The 12,595-nt window shown below is 40.2% G+C and overlaps 1 protein-coding gene across 1 annotated transcript; it reads left to right on the top strand.

The window, feature by feature from the left end:
• The first annotated feature begins 2,687 nt into the window (after positions 1-2,687).
• LOC120311320 (vomeronasal type-2 receptor 26-like) lies at positions 2,688-12,002 on the top strand. The gene is made up of 7 exons (XM_039350683.1): positions 2,688-2,880; positions 5,773-6,010; positions 7,083-7,374; positions 8,313-8,573; positions 9,301-9,510; positions 9,789-9,915; positions 11,107-12,002. The coding sequence occupies exons 1-7, from the start codon at positions 2,688-2,690 to the stop codon at positions 12,000-12,002; spliced, it is 2,217 nt and encodes a 738-aa protein (XP_039206617.1).
• Positions 12,003-12,595: the final 593 nt, after the last annotated feature.

Here is a 12,595-nt window from a genome sequence, read left to right as displayed (position 1 = left end):
AAAGTTGAATGTATATAACACAATTTCTTTGCAATTCATTATCTTGTCAGTAACTTAACTCTATCAATTAAACACATATATGTTGAAGGCAGCATATGCACTTGTATTAATTATTTTCCACTGATAGTCCTTCCAAAACGAACTCAATATATGTCAGACTATATATGCAAAAGTTGTCTCCTCCTCTATTAAAGTACAACACATCATTTTCCAATTAGACAAAAAATAATAATACCCACCTGCAGTATATAAACAATTTTTCACCCCTATGGCAGCCTGCCTATTTAACTTATATGCAGAGCACATCATGAGAAAGGCAGGGCTAGATGAATCAAAAGTTGGAATTAAGATTGCCGGAAGAAATATCAACAACCTAAGATATGCAGATGATACCACTCTAATGGCAGAAAGTGAAGAGGAACTAAAGAGCCTCTTGATGCGGGTAAAGAAGGAGAGTGCAAAAGTTGGCTTGAAACTCAACATTAAGAAAACCAAAATCATGGCATACGGCCCTCTCAATTCCTGGCAAATAGATGGGGAAGAAATGGAGGTAGTGACTGATTTTATTTTTCTGGGCTCCAAGATCACCTCAGATGGGGACTGCAGCCAAGAAAATTAAAAGAACGCTGCTCCTTGGGGAGGAAAGCTATGGCAAATCTAGACAGCATACTAACAAGCAGAGACATCACCCTGCCAACAAAAGTGCGTATAGTCCAGGCCATGGTTTTCCCAGTTGCAATGTAGGGCTGTGAAAGTTGGACCATAAGAAAGGCTGAGCGCAAAAGAATTGAGGCCTTTGAACTATGGTGATGGAGAAGACTCCTGCGCATCCCCTGGACTGCAAGGCGATCCAACCGGTTGGTCCTAGAGGAGATCAACCCCGACTGCTCTTTAGAAGGCCCGATCCTGAAGTTGAAACTCAAATACTTTGGCCACCTAATGAGAAGGTAAGGTACTCACTGGAGAAGGCCTAATGCTGGGGAAAGATTGTAGCGGCAATAGAAGAAGGGGACGACAAGAGACATGAGATGGCCTTGGTCCATGGAGTCACTGAAGCAGTAGGGTGAATTACAATGGATCTCCAGAAGATGGTACGAGGACAAGGAAGACCTGGATGCTGAACATTGCCAGGGGTCGCGATGGGTCGGACCCAAAAGATTTCTTCGCCAACTAACAAAACAATGGCAGCCTACTATGCTGTCTTCATGGTTAATTTGATAAAATAGACCCTAGTGTTCTAAACATAGGTGGCACCTTGCTCAATAGTAGTAACTGTGAGAGGGACCTGGAGTCCTAGTAGACAATCACCTAAATATGAGCCAGCAGTGTGCTGCAGCTGCCAAAAAGGCCAACACAGTGCTAGGCTGCATTAACAGAGGGATAGAATCAAGATCACGTGAAGTATTAATACCACTTTCAATGCCTTGGTAAGGCCACACTTGGAATACTGCATCCAGTTTTGGTCACCACGATGTAAAAAAGATGTTGAGACTCTAGAAAGAGTACAGAGAAGAGCAACAAAGATGATTAGGGGACTGGAGGCTAAAACATATAAGGAACGGTTGCTAGAATTGGTATGTCTAGTTTAACAAAGAGAAGGACAAGGGGGGGACATGATAGCAGTATTCCAATATCTCAGGGGCTGCCATAAAGAAGAGGGAATTTAAGCTATTTTCCAAAGCACCTGAAGGCAGGACAAGAAGCAACGGGTGGAAACTAATCAAGGAAAGAAGCAACCTAGAACTAAGGAGAAACTTCCTGACAATGAGAACAATTAATCAGTGGAACAGCCTGCCTCCAGACGCAGTAAATGCTCCAACACTGGAAGTTTTTAAGAAGAGACTGGACAGCCATTTGTCCGAAATGGTGTAGGGTTTCCTGCCTGAGCAGGGGGTTGGACTAGATAACCTCCAAGATCCCTTCCAACTTTACTACCATTACTATTACCTACATTGTTGTATTGTTTAACAGTTGCTGTTACTGAAAGCCAGACTGGCTGTCTCCAAGTTGATAATGAGTTTTGGGGCGGGAAACTGTAACTTTAAACCTATTGGTTGCCACCTAGAGGCTCACTGTATAAATAGCTGTGCAGCAGCCTTTAGGGCTGCTTCTGTTCTGAGTTAATAAACTTATTGCTATTTCAACACTCTGTCTCATTCAATGCCTAAAGAACTGAAGATATAACAAGTGGGCCAATGCTTTTCCTTGAAGGCCAACTGGTAGATAGTTTCTCCTATCCTTGTCCAGTAGAATGACAAGATAGCAGCTGAGCTCTTTTGAACAGTCAAAGTATCCTATTTGTCCTGTGCTCTTAGCCTATATGAGTCCTGAAAATCCACAGCCAGGTATTTGAAACATGAGACTTCGGCAATGGGAATCTTACTGATATGCCAGAAATAATTGTGGGAAGAGGGTTCTATGAAAATGCTTTTATTTTACTTATATCATAGTTTATCTGCATTTGGGATTCTTTGCAGTATTGGGACTCAAGAACTTAGCATCATCAGCCTAAGGAGACATCTCCCACCAAATTAGGTGAGGATAATCTGGAATATCTAACTGGTCAACTAAATTACTAAAATAAATTAAAGAAGAGAGGAACGCAGTTGATCCCAAGCCTGGAAAAATGGGGAGGGTTAGGGAAGGCAGTGGTGAACTACCCTGTAAAAATCTCACTGAAACACTTGATGGCAATAACTCAATATGACTCAGATATGGATACCAACAGTGGACCCTCCAGCTTGGATGGTAGCCTGCAAGCTACTGGAGAAGAGCAAGAACTAGCTTTGAGTAGCCAGGGTTTTTATAACATTGTTGGAGGAAAGCCTTCAGGAAGCCCAACAATTGATGGTGCCCATGATGAAAGAGGTCACCTATGGTGTACAAAGTTATATACATATACATATATGTACAAATACATACACAAATATACATGTACATACATATATATACATACATACATATATATGTGTGTGTGCCTATATCTGTGTCTGTGTATATGTATGTATGTATACATACATATGCATTTGTAGGTCTTTGGTTATTCGGGTTTTCTCCCGCGTAAAATTGGAAGTTTCTTGGCGACGTTTCAACAAAGTCCCATTCGTCATCTTCAGGCTGGTGTTTTCGGCTTCGTGCTTCTAGGAGCAATGTGTGATCGTAGCTGTTTCTTCCTTTTAACTGCCAATGGGAGTATGATCTGATTGGGTGGAGCTTGGCTGTATTCTGATTGGGTGAAGGTGTGTTCTAATTGGTTAGGGGCTTGGCTGTGTTCTGATTGGATGGGGGGTTGGCTGTGGTCTGATTGGAGGGGGAGTGTTCTGTTTGGGTGGGGGCTTTGTTGTGCTTGGGTTAGTCTGAGTTGCAGGGGAATTTGAGATGGTGAGCTGCATTGCTGTTGTTTGGCTTCACGTTCGTGGTCATGCCTCATCTTCATGGTGGGTGTCAGTTTGCTTCAGGTATGGATTGGAGGGGTTTAAAGTGGGTAATGATGCAGCTGTGGTCTGGCTTCTGGTTTGTGGTCATGCCTCATCATCAGTGTGGGTTTGGGTTTGCTTTTTGCATAGATGTGTGGTGGTGACATCCTGTGTGGTTTTCGTGAGTGTGGGTCTGGTGTCATTCTTTGTGTTAGGGACTCGTTTGTCAATAAGGGCGGGTTTCCAAATGGCTGGTAGGCCGGAGGTATCATCTCGTTTATTCATGCTGTGTGGCGTTTTTCTATCTCAATGGCTTCTCTGATTATTCTGTTATTAAAGTGTTCAGTTTTGGCAATAGTTCTGGTCTTTTTAAAGTCAATTTCATGTCCTGTGGCTTTAAGTGTTGGATCAGGGAAGAAATTGGTTCCTCTTTTTTGACTGAGTTCTTGTATTCTTCAATGCGTGCACTTATTCTTCTGTTGGTTTGTCCGATGTATGTGGTGGGGCAAGACACTTCCAATTTTATGTGGGAGAAAACCCGAATAACCAAAGACCTACATACAAACACCCGCGAAAACCTCAGAAAACACATATGTATATGTATATATAGATATGCATATAGATATGTATGTATATATATCATACATATACATATAAAAATTTGGGACAAAATTCTCCAGTTTCCTTCACTGGCCCCTTTTCCAGGTTTGGGACCACAACTTTGAGTTCTCCCTTTGGGCACCTCCTTGATTGGTGATGTCAATAGGAGACATCACATAATAACAATAATGTCACATCTTTCCAACTTTGTAAAATCTTTATTTTTTGTAATCTTTTGTAATATACAGCAAAGAGGTGATTTTAGAGTTGTTTTTGGAAAACTTTATAAATGCTTTGTGTTGAGTCCTTCGCGAAAGGAAATAACTTCAGCAGTCATTTGGTAGTTCTCAGGAGCCTCTTTATTGGTGACTAGCAGCTCTGTTACAACACCGAGGCACACAATTTATTTATTTATTTATTTATGAGACTTATATACCGCTTTAAGTGCAAGCACTCTCTAAGCGGTGTACACCAGTAAGCAATGTGTATATATATATTTTTTGCTGCTCAAAGCAAGAAGCTAAAAACACCAGCCTGAAGATGACGATGTGACTTCGTCGAAACGTTGCCCAAGACACTTCCAATTTTACGCGGGAGAAAACCCGAACAACCAAAGACTTATATATATATATATATATAATATATAATATATATATATATATATATATATTTACATTGCCCCCAACAATCTGGGTCCTCATTTTACCAACCTCGGAGGATGAAGGCTGAGTCAACCTTGAGCCGGTGAGATTTGAACCGCTGACCTGCTGAACACAGTCAGCTAAAGTGGCCTGCAGTACTGCACTCTAACTGCTGCACCACAAGCCTCTCTCCCCCTCTCAAAGACAATCCCCGGGCCAAACGGCAACATTTGGTGGGCTTTGCACTTCACGCATGCGCGTGAGTGCTGGCACCAGCCAGTCTGGTCCCGGGCAGCTTGCAACTGCCCGGGACTGTTGCAACTGTTGCAACTTTGTGAAACTGATTTAAAGACTATGAAGTTAATTACAAAGAATCTCTTGTGTAGAGAAAAAAAATCTGTCTTGTTTGCTAATCAATGAAACCTTGTAAGTTGATTACTAAAACAAAAAAAATGACTACTTTAAAGGAATCATGTGATTTATAGGCCAGTAAAGTGGTTGAACTTTTTAACACTTCACTAAAACCAGAAATTTGTAATGTATCACAGTAGCGACTTGAGCCTGGTTAACGCCCCTAGTTGAGGGGCTGCAAGGCAAAAGTGATTTGTCAGCAAAAAGAAATCTGAATAGATATGTATGTGTATATAAAACATACATATACATATAAAAATTTGGGGCAAAATTCTCCAGTTTCCTTCACTGGCCCCTTTTCCAGGTTTGGGACCACAACTCTGAGTTCTCCCTTTGGGCACTTCCTATTGACTCATTCAGTGTTCAGATAGTTCTCTTTTTTGCAATTATCCAAATTATAGTAATTTTTGTTGTCTAGATTAGGACCCTAGAGATGTTTCTGCAAACTTTCAGAAAATTTTACACAAACAAGTCAGAAATTGGTTTGATATCTATATAAGACTCACATGAAAAGTTGAGAGGAGTCTGTATCAGAAATACTAGATGCATAAATGACTCTGGAGACAGAAAAGGAATCTGGGGCTGATTTCAGGACAAGCAAATACTGTGTTTATGTCTCTTGGCTGGGCTCTGACAGCATTTGAAGCCACTTTCCTGGAAGTGTTCTGTTTTCCTCATCTCATATTTTGTTTAAAAAAAAACAGGTGGCACAGAGAAGGCTCAAATCATGTTGCTACTGCTTCAGCTTATTCTGCTTCTGTGGCGGAGGGGAGCCTCTGAGATACACAAAGCCAAATGTCTCCTGACTCTGGAGCAGGGTGAAGTGGACCCAGACAATCACTACAAATCAGGAGATTATTTCATTAGCGGCATAATCTCTGCAAGGGACACTAGGTTTGAATCATTAAGCTTTGACAGAAGTCCTTCAATAATGTTCCTTAAGTAAGTCCTGCATTGTATTGGAGCCACTCCATTTTCATTGAATGTCTACAGTTCTAGTTCTCTGAAAACACAAGATTCTCTCTCCTTGATGTAGCTCCTTTTGCTAAACTACTTTCTGATTCTGCCTTCTGTGGCACACTGCAGGTGACAAAGCTCATTGTGAGTGGTAAAGTCGAAGAATCCAATCACGATGTTTGCCCCCATTCCATTTCCTTTCTGTCCTCTGAGCAGAGCTAGAGTGTAAACACAGAGGTCCTTTCTCTTCTAGCTGAATTCTAAGCTGAGCTGGACTCCAAGGGATACCTGGTTTAACCACAGAGGGATGCTGTATTTTCTCTTTGCCTCAGATATGAGATAAATCCACTCTAGCTTATCCACATCAAAATTTACTGCTGGTTTCAAAGCATCCCAGTTAGGAATATAACCATTCAGAGAGTTATCTCTGATTCTCATTCAAGAGTTCATGCCAGGGATTTAACAATGAAACATTTTAAACAAATGAAAATGTTATCTCTATTATATTGGTTGGAATTTATACACCCGTGTGACTCTGGAGAGCGTATAATTAAAAGAAATAGAAATAAAAAACAAGAAAGAAAAAAAATACAGCCCCAGAAACAACAAAAAGAATTCTCAATAAGTTTGGTCCAACTCCACAAGAATTTATCATATGAAGAATGTGCAAGGGCTAATAATAAATAGTGTTTTTAGCCATTCAATTTCCTAACTTTAAAATTATTTGATAGGATCGTAGAGCTGTACCAAAACATGGAAGTTATCTGTGTATATCACCCACCCTCACTCAGACAGAAGAAATAATTTATCAAATATAAAATGCTTGAAGACCAATATAGGAAAGTAAAGTGATGCTAGTGTAACCAAATAGAATTGTTCCTAAAACTAGCATGGGATCCAAAATTTTCTATTGTTTTTATCCCCCCCCCTTTCTGGTAATAGTTTGGCTGTTTGCAAATCGTTTGGAAGAATAATTGTGATGGGTGGATGAAGAGAACAGTTTTATCATGGAACAAAGTTGTATGTTATTTTCATGTCTCTTTTTCTGTACCTGCAGACCATCATCCAATCATTATTGGAAATTTCTGCCCTTCCTTTTTGCCACTGAGGAGATTGACAAGAATGGCCATCTCTTACCTAACATCACTCTGGGTTACAATGTTTATCAAATTTTCTTCAAGGTAGAAATGACTTCAGATCCATTGCTGGACCTGCTTTCAGATGGGGAGGCCAATGTTCCCAACTACAGGTGTGGATGGCAGAGAAACTCAGTAGCTGTTCTGGAAGGGGCTGAAACTGGCATCTCCATCCAGATTTCAACCATGCTCGGCACCTACAAAATCCCTCAGGTATGTCTTACTTGAATCAAACATCCTCTGCTTTAATTGACAAGCAGAGTTTTATTAAGGAAATTGGAGGAATTACATTTTGCTTGTTACGTTTAAAAGAACATCATCTTCAATTCAATCTTTAATCAAGGAGAGAATCAACCTAGGACTAAGGAGAAATTTCCCGATAGTTAGAACAATTAATCAGTGAAACGACTTGCCTCCAGAAGTTGTGGGATACTGGAAGTTTTTATGAAGAGATTGGACAACCATTTTTCTGAAATAATATAGAGTTTCCTGCCTGAGCAGGAGGTTAGACTACAAGATCTCCAACGTCCCTTCCGACTCTGGTTTCTGTTAATTCTTTTCAGATCAGTTACAGTTTGGCTTCCCAGATTTTGAGGGATAAAACTCAATTTCCTTTCTTCTACCCGATGCTCCCTACTGAGGGAGTCCAGTACCCAGGGATGGTCAAGCTGCTCCTCTATTTCAAGTGGACCATGGTTGGTCTTGTTGCTCCAGAAACTGACCAGGGAGAAAGGTTCATGAGGACGTTGTCTTCTTTGATGTTAAGGAATGGCATTTGTGCAGTTATCTATCAAACCTTTCCACTAAATCTGTATCAGCTAGTTTTAACCCTTAACAAATATTATAAGTGGAGAGAAGTCAATGTCGCTGTTTATGGTTCGGAGATAATTTCATTTCCGTTGGGAATTATGATTCTACAATCAATACTTCAACATTTTCAGGGACCTATTGTAGAGAAAGTCTGGATTACCACAGCACACTGGGATCTCAGTCTTGAGCTGATGTTTACCAGCGCTTCCTTTAAATACATTGGTGGCATTTTTTCCTTCCTGATACAGAAAAGGAAATGGGCAAACTACGATGCTTTTAGTCTCTTCGTTGACTCAGTATTTAACTTTGCAAAGAAAACCTTTATGTGTTCCTCCACTAAGGATGCCTTTTCGGTGAAAGTCTGGAGACGGTGCAGACAGAGAGAAGAACTGGTGGCTGTGAGGGAAGAGGAGATTGATCGGATCCTGGCTATGGACAGTTACTTGACTTACAGCACCATCTGGGCTGTGGGAAGGGCCTTACATTCAGCTCATATCTCCACATTCAAGAGATCAGCGAGGAACAGAGGCATGAAGCTAGAAGCCCCAAGGCTGACGGCTTGGCAGGTATGTCTTTCCCGTCAGGCATGTACAGTATCTTCTGCAAATGGGAATCAGTTTTCTTAGTGGATGCCTTGATTATATAGTCTGAAAAATTAAATTATCCTGAAACTCAGATCCAACTTAATTGCAATCTATCTTTCCCATCTATTTATTTTCCGTTTCCCTTGATCCTTGTTTTTGCAATAATTTTGTCACCTTCCAGCTCATGTATCCAAATAAAAATCTTATGTTTATTGATACACTCCTAACCAAGTTTGGAACTGAAAATAGAATCTGGTTTTTTTGAAAGAGAGAGAGAAATGTTCTGATCTCTCCCAATATGGACCAAGTTTAGCTATGAAAGTCGGCTTGGTGATCTTGGCCTAGTGCAGTGGTTCTCAACCTGTGGGTCGGGACCCCATTTGGGGTCGAACAACCATTTCACGGGGGTCGCCAAGCAAGGCTGTCTGCCATTTTTTCCCCCTTTTCTTTGGCCACGCCCCTGGCACCCGGTGATGTATAAGTGGTTGGGGATCACCACAACATGGGGAACTGTATTATGGGGTCGCGGCATTAGAAAGGTTGAGAACCACTGGCCTAGTCAATCTCTCTCAGCCCAATTCACTCTCAGGGTTGTTTTTGTGAGAAAAATAGGAGAAGGAAGGTGTGTTGCATATATTTGCCACCTTGAGTTATTTGTAAAAGTATTAAAGGTGGGTTACCAACAAACAAACAAACAAATATTTCTGATGTACTTTCTAAACTCTTCTTTTCCTTTTCTTTCCAGCTTCACCCTTTCCTTCAGAGCCCTCAGTTTCACAATAATTCCATAGATGGGGTATATTTGGATGAGAAAGGAGATTTGACGGCTGACTTGAACATTGTGAACTGGGTTGTTTTCCCAAACAAATCTGTCAAGAGAACAAAAACTGGAAGTCTAGAAAAACAGACAACTCAGGATTTTAAAGTTACCATTGACCAGAGGAGTATTGGACAGGTACAAATGCTGACAATCTGCAATTAATGTTTATTTTATTCTACTAAATGTGGCAAAAACAGGACTACAGTTTTGGGCTTCTGTTATTGCTTTTGAGTATTCATGTCAGCTGATCAAGTTCTGAACAGTGCAAATATCATCTTTATTCAGTTGGTCACAAAAAATAAGATCTTCGATTTTCATGAAATAGCTATAAATGTAGATGTAGATGCAGATGCAGATGCAGATACAGATACAAATACATTGATGATCTGGGTGTACTTCCTTTCATTCTTCAGAGCCTACCAACTTCCAGGTGTGTGGAAAGCTGTCATCCTGGATTCATGAAGGTGGTTTTGGAAGGGAAACCCATCTGTTGCTACAATTGTGTTCCTTGTCCAGAAGGAACCATCTCCACCATGGAAGGTTAGTGATACCAGAGAAAAAAGGAACATTTTGGGGAAGACCATGGCCTATGACTTCTTCATGAAAGCAAGTTTTGACAGGCATTTTTAAACTTGACTTTAAAAAATAATTTCTTTTAATATGTATAATTTATAGGGAGTTACAAGAAATAGTCTCGTGATTTAAATATAGAGCAGGCTATTTAAAACAGGAGATTAATCAAGAATTGGGATTAGAAGAGAAATGGCATTTCTTTTTCTTCATCTTATTTATTGGTGAACCTCTGGTATTTTTTCTTGGTGTCTCTACAGAAATGGAGAATTTCTGATGTTCTCCTCTCTTCTCTCCTTTTCCTCTCCTCTCCTCTCCTCTTCCTTCCCTTCTCTCCTCTTTTCTCCTCTCCTACTTTCCTTGATCAACTAATGCATGAGTAGAATCCCGGATTTCTTTTATTAACAGGTCCAGCCACAATTCCAACAATGATTTATTCCTTCCCTCCTTCCTTCCTCACTCGCTCCCAACCCTCCCTTCCCCTCCTTTCCTTCCTTCCTTCCTTCCTTCCTTCCTTCCCTTCCTTCCTTCCTTCCTTCCTGTTCTTTGATGAAAAATGGTAGACATTCTCTGTCATATTCCGGCTGAATAAGCCCAACCAAGCAAAACACTAGAGACATGATAAACTCCAATATTCACTTTATTAGGCAAAAACTGGCAAGTTTTGAAGGAAAGCTAACTCTAAAGCAATGGCAGGAAACAGATAGTTAAAAGAGTAAAACTTTCCCTCCCCTCTCTGACAGTTCAGGTCACATTGTCCTGTGGGAAGAATCCAGAGAAAGAAACATTTTGGGAAATATTAAAAAGGCAGAATACTCAGCAGAGGCCAACTTTTGGAAATCCAAATTCACATAATCCTTTCAGAAGACCAAGAGCTGAATTTATTGTGAAATACCTTTCTCCTTAAAATATTCCCTTATTCCTTCCTGTGCTTGAACTAGTCTGTTACAGGAATTCCCAACAAGTATCTGTCCATGGGTCATTGGTGGCAGGACAATTGTGGCAATTGTCCTTTGCATTATACTATTTAAATTTGCTAAGCATTTCTGCAAACTTCCTTTCTCCCCACATATTCATCCATATCATCACTAGTTTCATTCCAGCTATGCATCTGATGAAAGCATCTGCTTTATGATAGATATTAATCTTGCTCTTTTTCAGATGCTGAACGATGCACAAAATGTCCAGCAGATCAGCATCCAAGTCTCAGCCAAGATGACTGTATACCTAAGATGGAAACTTTCCTATCCTACCAAGAAATGTTGGGGATCATGCTAGCTTCCCTTGCCTTGTTCTTGTCTTTGGCAACCATTTTTCTCTTTGGAATATTCATTAAATTTCGAGAAACTCCCTTGGTCAAAGCCAGCAATCGTGATCTCTCCTACATCCTCCTCATCTCCCTTCTGTTTTCATTCTTGACCTCATTCTTATTCATTGGTCAACCAAAAGTAACCACTTGCCTTGTCCAACAAACAGCATTCAGCAACATTTTTACAGTTGCCATTTCTACTGTCTTGGCCAAAACTGTCATGGTGGTATTAGCCTTCTTGGCCACAAAACCAGGGAATAATGTACAGAGATGGTTAGGGAAGAGCATGGCCAATTCTATCATCCTTTCTTGCTCTGGAGTCCAAGTTGTCCTTTGCAGCATCTGGTTGGGCACCTCTCCCCCATTCCCTGAGTCGGACATGTATTCAGAATCTGCTGAGGTCATCCTTCAATGTAATGAAGGCTCTCGTGCCATGTTCTATCTTGCCCTCGGCTATATGAGCTTCCTGGCTATCATCTGCTTCACAATGGCCTTCCTAGCCAGGAATCTACCTGGGGCCTTCAACGAAGCCAAGTTGATCACCTTCAGCATGATGGTCTTCTGTAGCGTCTGGATATCCTTTGTACCCACTTACCTGAGCACCAAGGGGAAGTATATGGTAGCCGTGCAGGTCTTCTCCATGTTGGCTTCCAGCGCTAGCCTGTTGCTATTAATTTTTCTCCCCAAATGTTACATTATTTTCCTAAGACCAGATCTGAATACAAAAGAACATATGATGTCAAAATAAAATAGTAACTTAAATTTGGGTTATGTGGCAAATGGTTTTTGATATTTTAATGGTTTTTGATACTTTAATGTTTTTTAAATAAAATAATAAACACACCAATGAGTCATTTCTTTAAGTGGTAGAAATGGACTCCCAGTTATAATAAATGTGTTTTCTCCTTTCTTTTTGATGTTTTTTATTTTTATAATACATTTTATTAGTTTATCAAAATATAAAATACAAAGAGAAATTTTAAAAAGTAATAGAAAACTGGAGAGAAGGGGGAAAAGAGAAAATATCTTATATAGAGGGAAAAGGAAAGAAAAAGACATCGACTTCCAACTCTCTTTAGCACAATAGAAAATAATATTACCTCAACTTTTTACTTTTACACAACAGTATATGCTAGCCATTTCTATAGCAACAAACAGCAAAAACAAAATGAAAGTTTCATTTTTTTTCATTGCAAGCATAAAATCCGGAAGCAATTTCCAAATAGAGCCCTTCCTTTTTGATGTTGAGTGTATGGGAAAGCGTGTGGGTGTGCATGGATGCTGGGGTTGAGTATGTGAGGATTTCCTAAAGGTACATTTGAATCAGACTGGGACACCTTT

The sequence above is a fragment of the Crotalus tigris genome, unplaced genomic scaffold (genome assembly GCF_016545835.1).
Source record: "Crotalus tigris isolate CLP2741 ecotype Arizona unplaced genomic scaffold, ASM1654583v1 scf7180000018348.16728, whole genome shotgun sequence".
Lineage (NCBI taxonomy): Eukaryota > Metazoa > Chordata > Lepidosauria > Squamata > Viperidae > Crotalus > Crotalus tigris.
The sequence above is the reverse complement of the archived record's forward strand: the minus strand, read 5'-3'. Positions and strand labels throughout refer to the sequence as shown.